We start from the raw sequence: 20,650 nt of genomic DNA, 5'->3' as shown, positions 1-20,650 counted from the left end.
CAGCTTCTTCTTTGCCTTTATTCCAAATCCATTGATTTCTTGGCAGGTCACTGAATCTGCAAGGTCTCCATAACATGTGCCTGATTCAGTGCTGACTGGAACAGAATCTAGTGCATGTTAAGTTTTCCCTAATGTGTGATTTACTTAGCCCTTCATGCTGTGAGCCTTAGGCATCATCCTCTCAGTAAGTCTTGTGTTTTCTGGTAAGTGGTGCCTTCTCTTGGTTCTACTGTGTAAATCAGCTACAAGAATCTGGCAGAGGTGGGCTGTGGTAGATTAAGCGTTCAGGGTAAAATGTCCTTCTGCAGCATGGAACACAGTGAACAGGAACTGTGCAAAGGTCTCTATTAGGAACAAAGTTTGTTTACATGGCAAATGGGAGGGAGGATTTGCTGCACAGTTGCCCTGCACGACATGGCTTCAGAAACATCATTTCACGTTTAGAGATGCTAATGAGAAAAAATGTGAACACCTATGGTGAAACACTCCTCTAGCAGAAGAGGTGTCCCCAAATGCAGCCTGGCCCATCCAATATCAGTTGGACAGGGTTAAAAGTCTACCAGTGGCAGACAGATGTGGCACTCATCCATTCTCTGCAAAACACAAGGAGATGATGGACGGAGCAGTGAAACTTTTCAGACACTCGCCCCCAGTTGAACTAATCATCGTTCTTTAGCTCACTTTGCCCAGTTCAGACCCAGCCATATGCGAATCAGTCTTGACCCAGAGCCTCATGGGGACAGTCCAGCCTGAACTGCCAAGCCAGGTCTTCCCTGGACCGAAAACAAGCATCCTATGACCGGTTTCGGGGTAACACCCCTTATCAGCCAGGCTAGCTTGAATCCAGTGGCAAAGTGAGCATGGGACCCACGTCTGGGCATACCCTGCCAACTTAGTATGAACAAAGCAAACACAAGGAGATGAAAATGATACCAGTGGTTGGACATAGAGTTTACTGTATGATGTTGTATCTGAGCTTCTAGCTCCTGATCATCACTTAGAGAAAGCCTTAACTGCTCTACTTTGCGGTCTATGAAGCGTTAAGCGCCCAAAGGAGGTAGCTTGGTTATGCAACTGGAGTGTACCAGCGCTGGTGGCCCTAGTACACCATTTGTAAAAAGTAGTACCCATCCCATATATTGTCCAGAATCCACTAACTTCCCCCTGAAAGGGTCTCACATTCTTCACTCCATCTGCACAATCAACAAGATCGGTCTACTCTCATCTTTTATTCTGGCTTCCTTGTATTTGGTTTTGCACCACAATGGGTTAGTAATGTGTGTCAAGGCACTTTAAAATCAGCGCTATTCTGTGAAACAAAGATAACATCGTCATGCCTAACGCTGTTTTTGAAGACAGTTTGGGAGATATTAAAGTAAAATTATCTATAGATCCTACACAAGTGTCTGCTTAAGCTACAGTAAGATAAAACAATCTTCTTCTTGATTTATGTAAATACATTATTACTGGTTGAGGGCACATTATGTAATTGTCAGTCGTTGGGGGTGTCCTAAAACCCCTTATAATACTCTGCAATGGATCTAAATAGAATTGGGCCTAAGGTCTTTGAGTGAAATTATTTAAGTTTTGACTCGTTTTTCCTGCAGGTGTATGGTTTATAAAGATTTGTGCAATGACAACTTTTATAACTTTGGGTCACGTTGCTTATATTGTTCGAGGCGCTTAACATCAGATGGGAAATGTACTTCTCTATCAAGTTCAACAAGTCATGCAACGGTGAGATTCAGCTCAATAATTTAGCTTGAAAATAAACAGACACTGGCTGGACAACATCCACATTTGAGTAACGCCCTTGATATTTGGATCATATGTGAGGTATGAGTCACAATCTTGATATCTGGAGCTGATGGTTGGTCACCTACTAATCTTCATCCTCACCAGAAACAGTGGTGCCAAACTGTAAGAAGCCTTTGCACAATCCAATAACCATATTTAATGGTAGTGTTTTACTCTCCTGGCGGAGTCAAAAGATAATCTACTGACCCAAATAACATGATACTATTCTCTGCCACAAATAACACGCGGAAAAATGCCTATGTAGACAGCAGTTCAGGGAACAATACATTATTATAAGGGCCAGAGATATGAATTCCAGAAAAGAACACAAGCAAAAAAATAAGAGTATCACTTTCCAAATGTTGACCTCACTGCATAATATTTGTTCTGTTCACAGCAAGACATGAAGAAGAAATATGCCTTTGGGTCTGTTTAGATCTAAGTGGTAATCTTGCAGATCACATATCTAATACACGGGGGTACTTTACTGTTATAAATAATATTCCAATGAATCCAATATGGCAACTACCTAATGTGAAACAGGAACAATCAAGGTCACACAACCAAGTATCAAAAGTAAGAAAATCAAACCAATAAAATTTACACTAGCTATTGGTGCCTTAAGAGCAACACAGTTCTAATGCTAACGCACAAAATGGGGCATGTTTTTAGTAATAGAGGGAAAACAGATGCATATCAAGCACTGGTTTGCCCATTACAAAGAAGAAGAAGATGAAAGAGTGTGACTGTACATAGTGGCCAAAACAAAACAGATCTTTGGGTATTTGCCTTGCTAAACTACTTTCAGGATAGAAGATATATAGGGTTAGAGGTACAAAGCTATTAAAGTCTGAGATTCTAAAAACCATATAGTATGCAACTGTAAAATTGATTTTTAGCATATATTAGACCCATTTTGCAAGTCAGAAAGGCATTTCTGATTTGCAAAAAGGATTTACCAATCCATACTGAACCGCAATTCGGAAGGGGTGTCCCAGTCTAGTTATGACTTGGTATATATCAAAGGATTGCAACCTCAATTGTGGTCGCAAATCATTGACCAATTATCTACGCCTCAAAGGAGATCGTAACAGACTATCAAAAGGGAAGGAGTCCCTATGAGATTGCTTTACATTTGGAAACGGTACAACAGTATAACCAGGGCCTGTAAGTTAAAAGTCACATGTGGCACTCATTGTGCCTTCCACTACAGAGGTAATGTAAACATGACAGCAGGCTTGCCACCAGTAGACTGGCTGTGCTGGTTTAAACTACAAATCTGAACTGTCAATGTAACCCCATTTTGACAGACCTAAACCCTCCTTTTAAATGTTAATAAGTCACCCGTAAGTTGGCCGTACATTCCCCTTTGGGCAGGGAGCATCATACTTAAAAGTAGGACATGTAAAGGTTTGATGGTAAACATATCCTTACAGTGAAAGCGCCTTTATAGCTATTTTCATTGTAGCAGGGGTAGCTGTTCCATAGAAATTTAATATTGACAAACTCCATTAATGAAACTGGTACAGAGTTCATATTTAAGTTCTTTTCTGCAGGAGCAAATCTGATTCAGCAGGACCGCCATCAACCGGGATGCAACAACATTGAGCCCTTTTTGGGCAAAGCCTGCAGCCTTGCCTAGCTGAGGAACTCCGACCTCCAGAAAAGTTTCAGAGACCAAAAGTATAAAGTTTCACTTGACCAACCAGCAGCCTCAATCTGATCGATGCTGAGGGTTATTTGGACTTGAAACCTGAACTTTTCCCACCTTCATCAGCGACTTCACAAAGACCTCAGACTTCGACTCCCTGTCATTGTTGAGCCCAGCTTTGACAACAGCCTGCTGTCTTGCCCATAGAAGACTTTTTTCTCCAGAACAATTTCTAAGTGAGAAGGAAATTCTTTGACCGCGACGAACCTAGTACTTTTATCAGGCCTTAAACTTCGTCCTTGACCCAGTTAAGCCCAATCATAGGACCGCAGTTGGTGCTAAATGTTTTTGGGTGCTATTTTGAACCTTAAACATTATAAATTCATAACTCTGGTTCAACGTATTGAAGTTTTGTCATTTTGGTGTGATATTATTTATTAAAATTTGATCTATGTTTCTAAATGTTATGGGAGTTCTCGTGTGTGGTGTTTCAACTGTATTACTGTTTCAATACTTTACACGTTGCTTCTAAGTTAAGCCTGTCTGTTTTGGTAGTGTGATGGAACTTCACACTCATTTGCCTTTGCAACGCGGACACTACCAGCCATGACCCACTACCATGCACCCCATTACCTTGCATGTCATGTCTTCACAATGCACATTTATAAGGGCACATTGTAAATGCCATTACCACACATACAGTCACCATGCACACCACTACAATGAAAACACTTAACACATTTCTGGACTCACCAGTGCAACACTAAAAATTTCACTCAAATCGACTGCGGTGTGCGCATCACCATGGCGCAGGAAGTGCAAATACAGGAGTATGATGCACACGAGCGTTCACAATGTTAATTAGTCAAGATGTGCCTATCACCGTAAAATTAGCTACGGAATGCACTGACGAATGTGCGTACGTACAATCCGAACACTGGAGCGTCAACATTTAAACTAGAGGTGTGCGCGGCACTGCTATATCAGAAGTGCCGTATGGTATCCAACGCTGTGAACACTAGCCTCATATTTCTAGCTTGACATAAGGGGAGCACATCAAACCAATAGTCGGAGTGTGCGACAAATTAACTTCCTACTAGGCAACTAATCCCTAAAAGAGCTTTTGCAGGATCATGATCTAGTCAATGCTGCAACTATGCAACTGATGCTCGATCAGGCTACGCGCATGCTCCCATACTGTAACTTAGCTGCCCAGTCAATAAAGGAGCTTGTGAGATGTCTCGAGAGAAGGAGCTCATAAGCGATCTCAATCGCAACTTCATGCATAAGTCCTCGCAAATAATAAGTAAAAAAAAACATTAAAATTATATTGCCATAACTGATCCATGTTGCCTGCTCTCCTGGCACCCAAGTGGGCAATTACGACTGAAATCTGACAGCAGTTAAGACAGCAAGAACGTCTCGGTGCTGTTCCTGTGTGGACACACTCCTTCTGTGTTTAGAATTGTAAAATGCTCACCGTAGCAGAGGAGACTCTGGTAAGTCAAAACCTTTACCATGCATATGCCGTTGTAAAGGAGAACATGCCATTTTCATGCATCCCTTTAGAACGAAATACATTGTAAAGGCATGCCAGCTGAAGGCCTGCATGGTAAAATCATATGCATAGTGATGGCTTCATGGTAAGCGATACGAGAGTTTATGACTGCGTTGTAATGGTTGTTTCCTGTCTGCTCTGTGCCACAGATACCAGGAAGTTGAGCTGATGTTAATTTAGTGGCTTTAGTGGTTTACCCTGTCGAGGACTGTGGTTATTATTTGAGGTGGGTAATCACCAGCCTCAAGTAGTATCCCAATTTCTCGCACCTGTCCTCGAGTAAATCTAGTGCTCAAAGTTTGCACTATATTTGCAGTTTGGTGAATCTTCGGGATTATGGATTTTTCAAAATCAGCTAAAAGGGAAAACAATGTGAGATGTCAGGAATTAAGGAAATAACAATGGTAGGGATGGAAGAGCTGCATGTGCAGTTTATTTACTTTCATCTTCAAAATTAGTCTTCACAGGTAGTTAAAAATATAATAAAACCTTTAGTACAAATAACAAGTGACTCGCTAAATAGCATGAATTCTTTGATGGTTAGTTCTCATATCTCCTCTTTTTGTTTAAGGTAGACTATTGCCACTTCTTAAACTCAGATACTACAGCTCCCAACGTCATGAAACGCGCCTCTGGACTTAATAAAGAATGCCTTTACATAGTACTGTCATTGTAATGCAGTGTAATGTAGTTGCATTTGTATACTCCAATAAGGGGCTGATTCAAATTAGACTCTGAAGATACCCATCATTGGATGATGAATTGCAGTGTGGTCTGTGTGAGAAGTGTTTTCGAGCTAGATCTAGAGTTTGACGGATGGTATTCCATTCAGCACGGTGGCGGAGGACATTACTGCTGTCATAGCAGTTCCGGTTGAGGTACAAAACGTTTGGTGACAGGCTGCTGCTGTCAGTTTTGATGGCCAACCACCAAAATGTAACCAACTTTTGTTTTTGTTAAAAACAAACTCCCACAGAGGGAGTATGTTACAGAAAAACAAAAACATAAAGAAACCCCCCCTGTCTTTGGTTGTATGTTGAGTTATATTTTCTGTCTACACAACCAGGTATTACTGGACAAGAAGGAACATAAAAAAGGACATCACATATCTCACCCTAAATGGAGTGGGCGATGTAATATTCTTCCTTCGACTGGCCCTGCTCCACAGGGCCGTCAGAGGAAGCCTTCTGTCAACAGAGCCAATCGGGGCTGCATTGATGGAAAGCTGAGGCTTCTCTCAACCCTATATGGGGCGGGCAAACCTTCAGTTTACTAAAGAGAATACTCCATCATATTCGCTATGGAGTACCATGTCAGGCAATATATAAACCACCCACTTTGTGTTGTACATGAGTGACAGGGTGGTGCTTTTATTCCTATCTTGGGTCACTGCACTTGATGTTTTAGTGGTTGGAAGAAGAGTGAAAGGGAGAGTGCAAGAAATATATCAGCTGGTTGTTGTGATTTATTCTGCAGGTTCTAATAATTACCCTCATATGGCAATCTAGCAGCCCACGTCCTTTGCTGCACACAACAGCACTACAAATGCCCTATATAATTTTAGGAGACACAGAACCGATTCAGGGGAAGGGCCGAAAATGATGCAGTATACAAGGCATTCATGATACAGATTTGCACATTCCATACAGATGAGTTGGAGCTTGTAGGCCAACACAGAAGGTTCTCCAGCTCTTTATCTAACATTCAGTTCCAGGGACGAGAGGAATGATGTACAATGCGGCACTAACTACAAGGGCTTTACAACAGCACAATGCAGGTAATTACTTTGCATGCCTTGGCCACGCATATTTTAGTGCGCATGTTTTTACCGCAAATATGCATTTACAACACATGCAAATACCACGCATCATATGTATATTTAAACAAAATGTATTTGTGGGGGAAGACCCCCACCCACCCTCCCCCCCACTTACCTTAAATGTGTGGTATTGGCATGCGTTGTAAATGCATATTCGTTGTAAAAATATGTGTGCTAAAAATGTGTGCTAAAGTCACCACACGGTAAAAACCTTGTTGTAAATGCTGTTTCCCACTACAGGTAGCCAATAGTAGCTCAAGGAATATTCAGAGGGCCAGTCATAGGTTGAAGGATTGGGTAGAATCAGCCCTAAGGGCAGAGTCGCTTGCTTGTTGCTTCGACTTAACAGGCACCAAGTTAATAGAGGCATATGTCACAGGATGCGCTATGCAAAGGCAAATATTATAAATATTAAGCTGCATTAGTATATACATGTATTAAACTGCCCATCAGGAAGATCGACAGAAGACCTCTTCATGCATTCTAAAAAAATATATAGCTTGATAATCAAGCAGAATTAGTTCACAAGTTCCATCACTTTAATGAAATACATTGGATAAAATGAATTCTGTAAAAAAAAGATTGTGGAACTCTAGCTTGCTACATTTTGTGGACCACACTCATGTTCTCAACTGATGTTGTTTTCAAGGAAACAATACTATAAAACGCACAACTTCTGCTGGGTTCTCCTTGTCCTCAGCAGGGGGAGAATTCTGTCTGCAAGTGTTGGCTGAGCATTAGAAATACTTTATGTCCTTATCACTGTCATCTGAGGCTGACTGTCCACAGCAAAGGCCCCAAGAGCACTTAGAGGGACACACAACAACAGCTCTCTGATCACAATAAGCAAGGAGCACATAGGAAGTGGAGCAGTTTGGTCAACATAAGCAATAACAGCTCCAATCAAAGGAACAGAACGATTTCTTCATTTGTTGAAGTCCGACAGGCAAGGGGGTTTCCAGAAAATGCACAACCTGCAAACTAAAACTGCAATTGTTACAGCTTCCTAAGTAAGGTAATATTCTGATCCAATTAGAGTACATTTTACATCTTAATAAGGATCAGAAAAATGTGCTGGTGATATATGCATGATCTGGACTGGGATGCAGTCACGATCAACCATGTCAAGAGAGGTTATGAGCAAAGCCAAGGCAGAAATACAGAAACCCATCGAGAGAAAGAGAGAGAGAGAATTAATTTTCCATGTGTACAGAGCAGAAATTGTGATTCAGTAACAAGTTACTAAATTGCAATTTATGATCAGCGATTCTGTATTTAGAAGGGTTGTGTTTTGGGTGTTCTTTCCTAATACCGAATTGCAATGGTATGCATGAATGTTTTGTGACCAAATAACGGTTGTAAAACATTCATTTTTACTGACATCGTAAGGGTGGTGGTAACCATTCGCAAATGGGAAGGGGTCCCTATGGGACCTCTTCCCCTTTGCAAATGTAGAAAAATATATTTTTTAAGAGCAGTCAGTGAGTCTGCCCTTATAAATTCAACTGCAAAGTTTAACTTTTTCTTTATAAACGCATTACGGAAAATGGAACGTATTTAAAAAAAAATTGCTTTATTAAAAAGCAATCACAGATGTGGTGGTCTGTTGACTCCAGCAAACCACCGACCTAGTGATGGCCGCAATTCTTTCTGGGTCACAAATTGTGACTCACTAATGAACATTCATGAGGTAGGTCAATTGCAGGAATCACTAAATGAAAGTCAATTGGTTTCATACATAAGGAATATAGATTCACTAATTGTGATTTACAAAGAATCGCAATCAGGAAATCGCAATTACTAAAATGTGTACATATGACTCTTAGATCTTTCACTGTGTTACATTTATTTAAACCAGAGACTTACAGCCTGATTCATCAAGCCGAATTGCGCTCGCAAAGGCCAGATTCTGAGAATCTGGCCCTTTGCAAGCGCAATTTTTGCATTTGGGATTCATCATCCCAAATGCAAAAATCGGTAATTGCTAATTCGCTAAATTGCGAGGAATTACATTTAAGGAATCTCTATTTGAGATTCCTTAAATGCAATTCATCAACCATTTTTAAATTGCGAATTCGCAATTTCGGGCCGCTATTTAACGCGAGGTCAAACCTCGTGGTAAATAGCGAAAACTTAGAAAAATGCTTTTAAAAGCATTTTTCTAAGTTGCATGTTGCACACACACATGTCCTTCGGACATGTGTGTGCGCAACACCACTGTAAATTACATTTCAGGGGTGCTACAGGGTGTCCTTTGGACACCCCTAGCACCCTTGAAATCGCTATCTTATTTGCGATTAGCAAATTGCTAATCGCAAATAAGGAATAACTCCCCATTCATTCCTATGGGCTTTAGGCCCATAGGAATGAATGGGGAGTTATTCCTATTTGCGATTAGCAATTTGCTAATCGCAAATAAGGAATGTGTAGGAATCACAATTTATTTAGCGATTCCTACATGAATACCGTTTTGCGAGTCTGTAATAGCGATTCCTTATGAATCGCTATTTCAGACTCGCAAAACGGGACAATGATGAATCAGGCTGTTAGTTCCTTTATGAAGAACTGCTGCTAAATGTTGTGTGTTGTCCCAGTGTTGGAGTTCTAAACTTACATCACTCTCCAAGAATAACCACTGACTGCTTGACCTTTCTTCCCCTGAGCGCAAAAAGCCTAAAAGGTATTGGCATGGCATTCATACAAGCTTTAGTAGCCAGGCGTTGGGGTACAGTGACAAAATGTAACACTTGCCACAAGACTGCCCTGTCAGCCTCTTGGGTGCAGTAACGTTATCATGGCACCACATTCTGGTGCTTCTGCACTGCATCACATATGATGGCTTCAGCCTGTGACACTACACCACTCTGGAGGTAGGATAGTCGTTTTTTATCACTCCTACTCAAAGGAAAGATGGTCTCCTGTGCAATGTGGTCAAGTACGTTTCTTGTGATTGGTGAGGATAGGAACGACTAAATAGGCAATAGTGGCAAAATGGTGCAGGATTCCAGAGCAGTTATAGTGCACCTGCTTCAGTAGGAGATTGCTTGTCGCCTGCACCATAGAAATCAAGATAGTTCCATTTGTGGCTTTCCCTGCTACAGAAGGAGCTGCATCAATGTTCATTTGATGGGGTCAAAATCATCAGGAAGGGGTAATGTATCCATCCATCTTCCTGGGTTACTGAGATTGAGAATTGCGTCTAGCCTCACGCTTTCAATGCAAGAGTTCCACAGGCGGTGAAGAGAAAAATACAGTGGGAATCATGTGAGGTCTTACACAGGAGAGAACATCATGGAATGTAGAGGGCTCTGAAGGGCTACAACTTGTCTGACTGGACACAAATGATAGGACTGATCACCTGGTCTGTTTGATGGTTATCCACTATGAGAGGATCTGGATTTTGTTGACCAGTTTTTTAATTAGCTCCTTGTTTTGTGTTCTAAGTTCACTGCACATGTGTTTTTCCCCCTTTTTCTTGTTCCTTAGAAATGAGCTCAATGGTGACTGTAGTACCCACTGACATAGTGTAATACAAGTCAGTTGGGCCAGAATAATTGGCTTACCGACCTCCTAGGTTCTTTGTGTTGTTCATATTGGACACATAAAACACAACATAAGAAGGAAGACATTTGAAATGGAGAAGGATCTTCACTTTATATTTTTAAGGCAGCATCTGAGCATTTTCTGCGCAATAACATTCAGCACGGTTTACAGGAGATGATCCTATGTCTTCAATGCACAATTTAAGCAGAAGGCTTTCAAGGAGAAATAGCATCCTCACTTACCAGTTCTAAGAAGCCCCTCACGACCTGCCTTTGCTTCAAGTTGGTCTCCCCATCCAGGTTGGCGGTTTCAATGTGGCACAGTCCGTCAGGGTCACTGGAAGACAGCAGCAGAATATCTGCTGGGACAATTTCATTGCAACGTAGCTGTATGAAGTCTCCAACCTGCACATCCTTCCAGTATCTCTCCACATATTTTCGCTCATTCCTGAAAAATAAAAATATGTTGACACTTTATATCATAACAGTAACAGTTCAAATGCATAATTTAAGTATGTACCTCTTTTCCACTGAGACATATCTGTATTTACTTAGTGTGACTAGAACCACCGTAAGTTTAAATGTTAATTGTTTCCCTCAAGGCATCTCAGATTACATAGGCTTTGAATCACGATATAACAATTTTAAAGAACTTTAGCATAGTCAGATTTTTAAATAATTGTTGTAAAATGAAATTCTCCATGTAACATCGATCGTTGGATGCAGTGCAGGTTCTACTGTACTATTGCATATTATTTTAAACGAATATATTGTTTTATGTACACTTTATGTGGATAGGTACCACTGCAGCTAAAAGTATGTTTTAGAAATGAATAGTATATACTTTTATGCATTTTTAATGCGAAATAAAGTTTGCAATAGAATTGAATTGACTAGAAGCACTTTTTCAGATGGTGCAACTCAATAACAGGTGGGGCACACAACTTGAGAGAAGAGGTGGCAGACTGCTCTCTGGTAAGTGTTACATTTCTACAGTAGAGCATGTTTTGACTGCTATATTGTTCAGAGGCACTATCGGGGGACAAATAAACACTCACCCCCAGTCAACTGATCTGGGTTTAATCCATCATCATTCTTTAGCTCACTCAACCACCCCATTTCAGACCCCAGTTCAAATCAGTCTGACCCTGTGCCTCATGGGAACAGTCCAGCCCGAATTGCCAAGCCATGTCTTCCCTGAAACAGAAACAAGCATTCTGGGACTGGTTTCTGGCTAATCAGCCGTCATCAGCCAGGCTAGCTTGAATCCAGTGGCAAGGTGAGCAAGGGACCCACGTATGGGCATACCCTGCCAACTTAGGGCGAACAAAGCGATACCAAAGGGGATGTTAGCACAAGGCAAGAGGGCTCCAAAGCCCCTGGTTTCATAGAGGTTTGACTCTGCAAGTTTAAGTTTTGCGGCAATTAAAACTGGGGATTTTCATTGAAAGTGCTGTTGCTGTTCGACATTCAGCCATTTTCCCACCTCTAAGTATGGGGACGCTGATGCTACATGTCGATTACTATGCGGGCCACTAAGACCAGGGCCCTTGGAGTCACTGTAGTGATGAACTGCAGACTACGAGGACAGTTTGGGGAATAGAATGGGATACCATGGAAGTCTGTGGCCTAGAATGGAGTGCAATGCTGTCACCTTTCACCAGGTTGTATTCTCCTAGTTACAATGTCTGCTTGCTAGCCAGTCCTCTCAGTTCCAAGCACATATTACCCATGTTTACAATAGGTAAGTTGTATGCACAGATGTGATGCGTTGACATTGCAGTATCATGTTTTTTAATGCTTTCTTTTTAAGTGATTTCTTCCCAAAACATTCTCCAAAATATACAGAATTATTATATTCAAAACAGTTCTGGACAGCCACATTCTCTACCCAGGATGTTTACAGTATCATACCATTATAATCCTATTATTCCTACAGTCACAACGTACATGGGCAGCTGACACTACGACTTATTATGTCAGAGTTATGTATGTTTTGTACCTCATCGACTATTTCTCATGTATTACATAGGCGTAGGAGGTTGAACTCCATAGAATCATACTCATACAAGAAAATGACGTAGAGTCCAGCCAAACATTAAACTGCAATCAACCCCTATGCACTTAAGGATCTTTGGCCAACCACAAAAAATGCTTAAGTCCAAAAATTAAAGCACAATGGGCTCAATTCACAAAGGTTCTTTTAGCCATAATGATGTGGCCAACAATACTGGAATAAATGAAGAAAAAATGCTGGAATCAGTGCATAAACACCAACTCATGTGATTATTCCTCGTTCCACAGGGATCAACTTGTAATGTTGCAGTAATATCACACCCGGGAATTAACATACCACACAACAAGTGGGGCTTCCTTGTGCAGTATTACTTTATCAGAAGTTATGAGGACCTTGTAATGAGGACCGCAGTAGTAACTATTTCTGGTAGAAGAAAATCCAGTGTCAGGGAGAGAAGGTGCTAATGAAAAAATACAGAGAATCCAGCATGTTCAGGATATTCCTTCATAGGTTATGGGGATGAGGGAACTCTTGAAGCCTAAGGAGACTTATTTTGAAGGAGCGCGGGTTGATGATGGTTTTCAGGAAGAGGGGGAGGCATCCAGCAAAGGAGTGTCAATGCTGAAGCCTTCACAATACAAAAAGTAGCTTCACAGTCATTGCTACAGGAATCACCACTATATGCCTCACAAGGAGCTTGCAACCTCTCACGCCAGTCACAGGTACCATTCCCCAACTTCTACAAGGCACTTGGAGTGTTCACTCTCTTCAGTTTCACAGCTCGCAACATTATTCATTCAGATACCACACAAGGTTTTTACAGGGTTGCTATGATATTCAAGGGACGAAATGCTGAGTGGTAAGAAGATGATCAGAAAGTGGTGGTGGTGGTGAAGTTAGTGAACAAAGGACCCGATTCACTGAGATTTATTCTGTGAATGTGTCTTACTCCTGGAAAATCTGAAATAAGTCACAACTATGTGAGATGTAAGCAACAATTACTCACAGGAAAGGCTTGAAGAAAATTAAAACGCTTCCTACATTGGCCACAACGCAATTCCAGGCTCTTCTAGAAAAGCACTGCACATAGTGAAGTGTCATAGCCATCCGCTAATGTGTTTGGGCACCTCATCAGTTGTATGAAGCATACATAAATGCAATCGGAGTACAATCAATGTATCAATCAGCAACTGTTAGTCCAAATGGCAGTGCCAATCATTGTCCTTCATCTAGTTCACAAGTACTCGGAACGTATGTATGGTTGCGAAATCTCAGAAGTCAAATATCTCAGTAGTCAAATATCGCACTGAGGCTATTCTAGGCCCACAAAAGATAAAAGGAAGGTGGACCATACAGGAATACCAGTCTGAAACAAGCATTTACAATGCAATAAGTTTCGCAGCATTAAAGTTTGAGTTATTGGCATTGTGTATGACAATGCGTTGCATACATTTTTTAGCAAACTTTGAATTGGTGAGCAGTGAGAGTGTGTGCAAGAGTATGCTGTTGCTTACAGCTGTTATTATTCACACAGCTCTGATGATGCAACTCACGCACGGGGCTGACGCAGTTATTATTCACACACAAAGGGATAGAGATAAGAAAAAACAAGGAGGGAGGCAGACGGGGAGAGAGGGGGACAAGTGAGGAGCGTCACGTGTGGTTAAAGAGAATGGATGGAGAGAGAAGTAGCGGGAGAAGGGAGAGTGTGGGTGAAAGAGACTTGGAGAAAGGTAGAGAGGGTAAGAAAAGGGGAAGAGACAGGGAAGGAGGACAGAGAAGAGAGACAATAAGAGATAGGGGCCGAGAAGGAGTAGGCGACAGAGCCTGGGGGTAGAAGCGACTGTTAGAGATACTTGTATTATTATAGCGCCAAATGCCTTTTGCTACGCGCTGTACAGAATGACTGCTGCAATTTGTGTGTTTTGGAGCCCCTCCCACCTTCTGTCTGGGGTTCTAGTCTGGGGGGGGTCCCTCTGGGAGAGGCCCGGCTCTTATATTAATTAGCCACTGACTGGGACTTCAGACAGAGTGTGCGCCTCGTGGGAAGAGGGGGGCGGGGCGGGGGCAGGGGGAGGGGTGGTGCTGGGAAGTGGGCATAGAAGAAGCATCCCTGGAATAGAAGGCATGACATTCCCTTCCCGTCAGTGGGTGAGCCATGCCAGGGTGAGTCAGTGGCAGTCAGCACCGGGGCAGGCGTGGAATCTGCCCCTTTGCATCTCTCCATCACCTCTCTGACCCAGAGGTAGCTTTAGTTTTTACCCGCAGTCATGCAATAAAAAAAAATACTTATTTACAAACGTCAGTTGAGTGGATTGCATCGGGCGCCTTCCTTAATTGGTCTGTACAACTGTCTATCACATGTTGCTCCCGCCCACCCCAGCCTCGGAGAATGGGACTGTCTTTTTCTGCCAGTGGCAGCATTCACCCTCATCACCTGTGCACATCCGCTTAACAAGCACTGCACTTCACTCTCATGACTAGTCGGATAATACTTGATCCAGACAGTGCTATTTCCACTTTATATTATTTTATTTATTTTGTTGTCATTTTTTCGCCACATACTGTATCTTCAGCTTGCAGTAATTATTCGGGTACAGTGGACCATTGTCGTCCGGTGGTCACTGCACCTGTTGCGCAAATGATACCTACGCCTCAGCCGGTGCCAGCTGTAGCTCTCCGGCTGCCCGGCAGAGGGAGCTTCGACCCAAGGCTGACTGGCATCTGTCTTAAGAGAGATGATTAGTTTGGGGATTGCTCTGAATAATCTGAAAAAAAGAAGCACCTGGAAGCAGCATTTATTACAGCAAAGCGCTCATTCTGTTGTCTCTCGATGTTTCCAGAACCCCCTTGTCCCCCAGTTGCAGCGGGTTCTCACCTACTGGAACCGGTCCTGGTGCGTATTCGGTTTCCATGACAGCAGGATGTGGGGTACGGCATCTGAGTTACCGCGATACACCACGGTGAGACTGTGTGGCAGGCACGTGAAGCAGTGCACTCTGGGAGTTGTATTCCTGCTTCAGGTAAACTGAACAGAGTTGAAATGAAGGCACCTTAGCAGCAGAGCCGGGCTGTATTCACTGGGCTCTTCTCGGCAGGCTGAGCCTGCGGTCGAGCACAGTTTAAAAGATGATGGCGGTGAGTAGAGTTTCTGTAGAGTGGGTTTACCTGAGTGCGTGTCTTTTGAACTTTTGAACATTAAACTCAGGACCCGCCCTCCCTTCTTGTGCACATGAGGTGACCTTTGCTCTTTCTGTGACCACTGACGTGGGGCTTACGTCATCAGTGTCTCAGTAGAACCCCTGCTGGCAGTGTTGTTGTCACAGTAGTCTCACCCCTTCCCACCTCATGGCTGCCCACATCGCGACACTAGCACCCTGCCCCCCACCTACGTGCAAACACCACTGTGAGTAAAGGCCCATGCTCCCAGTGCCTCGCCTTTCAGCGGATTCTTCTATCCGTGCTGCATCTAATACCGCCCCCTAGTGTCCGTGGCATTAAATATGTCTGCATCCTCGGGTGATGTAAGTTTTCACCTTATGCAATGATCTATCGCGGTTGTAAAGCGCTCTAGCGCCTTTGGGCAATATCCGCGCTATATAAAAATAATGAATGAATAAATAAAGGGTTTCTCTCCCGGCCCACAGGCTTGGCCCGCAGGGTGTGCTAACCCCTTCACTGCTCTTAGTGGCGGGTACTGGGGCTTCTCAGACCCCACTAATATCAGTCGCACGTCCCCCGGTTTTGATCTCCCCCGCCCCTCGCTCTGTGGCGATCACACTTAATTTGTCTCTCTGCCACTTTTCTTTCATGACCCACTCACCGTTAGCCGATCCCTTCCTTCCTTCCGCGGCCTCTTCTTACTGCACATGCGCACCAGTACGGCAAGATTCTTCCTGGTAGACGGAGACGCGCATCATGACGTTGCACGGATGGAGCTAGGCCGAGCTTATGTGACGGCTACCAGAGGCCGGAAGTCGTTGTGTTTTCGACGGCGGTGGCACGGAGCAGCAACAGAAGATGACGGAGTATCTTGCATCCATCTTCGGTACCGAGAAGGACAAGTAAGAACCCCAGAAAGAACTACAGGCTTTTGTAGAGGATGTGAATATGGTACAGTTGGCTCCGGAGACCTTGGGGTGGCTAGGAGCTCACAGGACAGAAACGGGTATGCGTGTGTGTATGCGCAGCGGCGGCGGGGGGAGGGGGGGTTGGGAGGGTTCTCTATGTGTGTGTATACGCGGCGGCGGGGGAGGGGGGGTCTGTGTGTGTGTGCGTGCATGCGTTTCTGCTTCCAAGGAGCAATGGGAGACAGGAAGCACGCGCGACCTGATCCCAGTTCGGAAGGTTGCGCGTGCACATCACTTGTCTCCTGTCTCCCTTCACTCCTTGAAAGCAGAAACGATTGCAATAGGTTTCGCAGGTGCGAAACCTAAAAACGAGCAAAACCTGCATAGTTGCTCTTTTTAAAATTTAAATAACCAAAAATTACTTCGGGTTTGTTATACCCAGGCATAACTCTCCCATCCACAGATATAATTTTGGAACAGTATTCATTTTTCTCCTCAGTCCTTCTTTCACTTTCAATTAAATGTTGTCCTAGATAAACATTGAAACAATAAATAATTCGAACAATTGACATGATTTGGAAGAAAATAAGTATCCTCATTAAAACAATGTTCACATAACTTCAGTAAAAACTCCTTACAAACACTAATTGTAAAGAAAAAAAAAGTTCTGGGAAGTTGCTTGGTAAGGTCGTCCAATCAATAGAATGTGCAGTCACTAAGGAAGCCATATTCTCTCATGGCTTCCGCTCAGCATTGAACCGACAGGAGATACAATCCGTTAGGGTCTATATTGCCTAATTATTCACTGTAGCGGCACACACAGAGGAAGTGCTTGTCCCACAGGTACCAACCATAAATGACTTTTCTAAGGATTTTTTTATCTCAGCTGCACAGCTTTATAAACAATCACTGGCAAAACCAATAGTTGTGACTTTAATGTGTATATGCATGGAAACACAGGCGTTCATAAATGCTGCTGGCAAGCACTGCACACAGAAGTGCTATTTATCACATTAAAGGCAGTCACTGATCCAACAATGCTGCGAAGAAGGCAGCAACACGTTATCGTTCTGTATAAAATGCATATTGAAAAGTTGAAGCGACGATCAGCCTGATGATTAAGTGTACTGTTTAGATGTAAAATAGTCCCTCGTGCATTCAGGGGAAGCACTTCTTGGTAAGTGGAATAATGCATCAAACAGCCAACTGCATAAAGTGAGAGAGAAATACTCCTCTCGGTGGAGACAAAGACCACTTTATATACATTTAACAATAGGTCACCGAACTGTAGAACGGTCAAGCAACCTCTACAGAACAGATTTCTCAAAGTACAGGTTGGGATCACTGATCCAAGAAAGAATAGTGAGAGGTCTCAAGAAAACTCAGAATGTGCTGACAATTGTATCCTGAATCCTTAGTTGACACGTTCTGATCTATTTGCTTATTACTTTTTTGCTCACATCCATTTTAGGTATGCCTGAAGGAGCTACTTTTACCAATACTTTATAATATACATGAGTGATTTGGTATATCTCTCGCTTCATGTCATTGACTGTTCGGTGCATCATTCCACTTATCAATCCACCTGCCCTTGGGAGAACAGCATTGTATTGCATCAGGGTCTATTTCACATCTCAAAAGTGGTCTGATACATCACCTATTCAATCTCATTGATGCGTTGTATACCTAAATGTGTATTTCTTTTCCACTGCAGCAGGCTGTTTAAATGTTTTACTCGTTACTCAATGCATGCCAGACCCTATGGCTGTGCCAATAACTGTTCTCAATATATTCAGTATACAGTTTAGTCATGTCATGTTTAGCAATCTATTTCTCAACAGTACCCCCCCCCCTATTGATGGGATTAGAAGTTCAGGATCTGAGTAAGCAAATCGGAACACTTTGGGATCGTACGTTATAGAACTTTATTTTTTTAAGTGTGCCGTGCAAAATTATGAATTACTACACAACACGGGAACATTACAGTGTACATAGAAACTTGGTGTGTGGTGTAGAAATACGTTGCGCTGGCCTAAAAATGTGGTCTACTTCTTGCTTACACAACACAGTGTAATGGAAAAAAGGAGCAAAATAAATAAAAATTATATATATATATATATATATATATATATATATATATATATATATATATATATATATATAGAAACCAAACTCCCGGCTCCCCAAATGCTCGGCGAGAAAGCACGAACAGACCACAGCCCATTCGTTGAGGTGAGATTTTATTGCACATAAAATAAAGCAGCAACCATAGTGCAAAGACGAGTGTCCAGCCTGACCAGTTTCAACCGCGTTGCAGCGGTATTGATCATATATATATGTTTTTTAATGTAACAGATATGCCATTCACTTATTTTTGTACTGGTGTTATGCCTTCTCCTATGTGGATACCCTGTGGAATACACTCTGTTTTCCAACTCAAAGACAGACAGGAGGAGTACATTAAGGGCACTGATCCACAACCACGGCTCATGAATATTCATGAGGTGGGCCCATGACTTGTAGCGCTCTGAAATCCTATTTTATGAAAGCCTATTAAAAGTGAAAGACCAATGATTTACAGCTCTTGGTCGAAAGACACAGCTCGTTCTCCTTCTCCCACGAGACTGTTGTCCTCTAGATTCTAGAACATCTTTCCTTCCACTCTTTGATTTGTTCCTCATCATCTGGCTACCTGACAACTTCTTAAAACCCATCTTTTTATAAGATAATTGTTTTACGTCAGGGTGGCTGAATCTAGTAAGAGGACAACTACTAGTGACCCTATGCTCCCATAAATGAAATATATAATCGCATTTGAAACACACCGGGTATCAGTACCCGGATGAATTGACAATAGCTCTGTGCATTACATTTGTTCGGATTATGTTACTATGGGAATATCCATGATCTGATATTCCGACAGATTGGCTACACGTCTTGCCGGATAGGACAGCCGCATAACACTAACCGCTACAATTACAATGTGGGTCAAGAAAGAATATCCCCAAAGCCAAGCTGCTATGCGAAAAGTGCTTCATATACCCATCAGGGGTAACACGTGCTATATCAATGCAAACCCTTCCCTCCTCTATCCCTTCATTATCCTTTTCAATTCAAATAATAGACTAACATGTCCACCACTCAAATTAATTTAATATTTCCCTATACTGATTCACCGCCAATCCTTTGTGGGTTCCAGAGTAGCGTGCTACTCACCGAAAAAGCACTTTGATGCCTCCAGGGGTAGTAAGCGTTATATAAATGCAATTACAATTACAATGTTGCAAATTTGTACGAGTGTCATTGCAGTGGTTCTTGCTTTGTAATTCTAACTGCATATATGTATATATCGCTTAATATCCCTGATGGGGTGTTGAAGCACTTTCCATTGGACAGGACGCTGCTCTGGAGCCCAAGGTTAGTAGTTAGTCCAGTGTTATGTGTTAATGTTGGTTTGGGGGATTAGTCTTCTGTGCTCAAGCAAATGATTCCATGTACTCCAGTTTCTCTGTGGCAGACTAAATTAATATGAGGGAGGTGTTATCATGGGAGTGGGGGCAGTGCAGATCTTTGGTCGGCTAATAGATGAGCTAGAGGAAGTTAGGTGTTGTTAGGTTGCAGGGGTTTGACTTTTAAAATAGGATTGTTAAATGAGTTGTGAACTAATTGCTGAAATACATTAATCGAGATTAAGGAACGCATGCAAATGACAAACTTCTTGAGGCACTGCCCTTTGGTAGATGGTAGGGGTGGAGCTGCATAATCTGCAGCGCAAGGTGAAAGGAATTCTTATGGTGAGCCCACCCTTTTGTATTCCTTGACCTCACTTTCATTTGGGCTATTGTCAACCAGTGCAAAACCTCACAACTCTGTACCTTTGCGTGGGTGCTCCAGGCTGGGCATCACTACACATAGGCTGTGTCTGGAGAGCAGCCTGGATAGGACATTTGAAAGCAGAACAACTCCAAACTAGTTCTGCAGCTTGTAGACTTTCGAAACGTTAATCTCTCTTGCTTTAAAGCACTCCCAGACAGTCTTAAAAAAGCAGCAATGGAGGCTGGAGTATGGAAGCATCAAGGGTACGACAGGTACTGTAGTGGTAACAAATGAATGCACAGCAAGGCAGTCAGTACAAATTAAATGTATACAATGGCAAGGCTGTGACAGAGTAAGACATCCTCCAAAATGGGGACTGG

The 20,650-nt window shown here is 42.6% G+C and overlaps 1 protein-coding gene across 1 annotated transcript in view; it reads right to left on the bottom strand.

Moving 5' to 3' along the window:
- Positions 1–20,650, bottom strand: part of ATP10A (ATPase phospholipid transporting 10A (putative)) — an 828,689-nt gene that overhangs the window by 557,969 nt on the left and 250,070 nt on the right. The window contains exon 2 of the mRNA XM_078658238.1: positions 10,611–10,815. Within this exon, the coding sequence (XP_078514364.1) occupies positions 10,611–10,815 (205 nt within the window). The remainder of the gene's footprint in view (positions 1–10,610; positions 10,816–20,650) is intronic.

This window comes from Lissotriton helveticus, chromosome 8 (assembly GCF_964261635.1).
Source record: "Lissotriton helveticus chromosome 8, aLisHel1.1, whole genome shotgun sequence".
In the NCBI taxonomy this organism is placed as follows: domain Eukaryota; kingdom Metazoa; phylum Chordata; class Amphibia; order Caudata; family Salamandridae; genus Lissotriton; species Lissotriton helveticus.
Note: the sequence above shows the minus strand (reverse complement) of the source record. Positions and strands in the feature narration are given on the sequence as shown.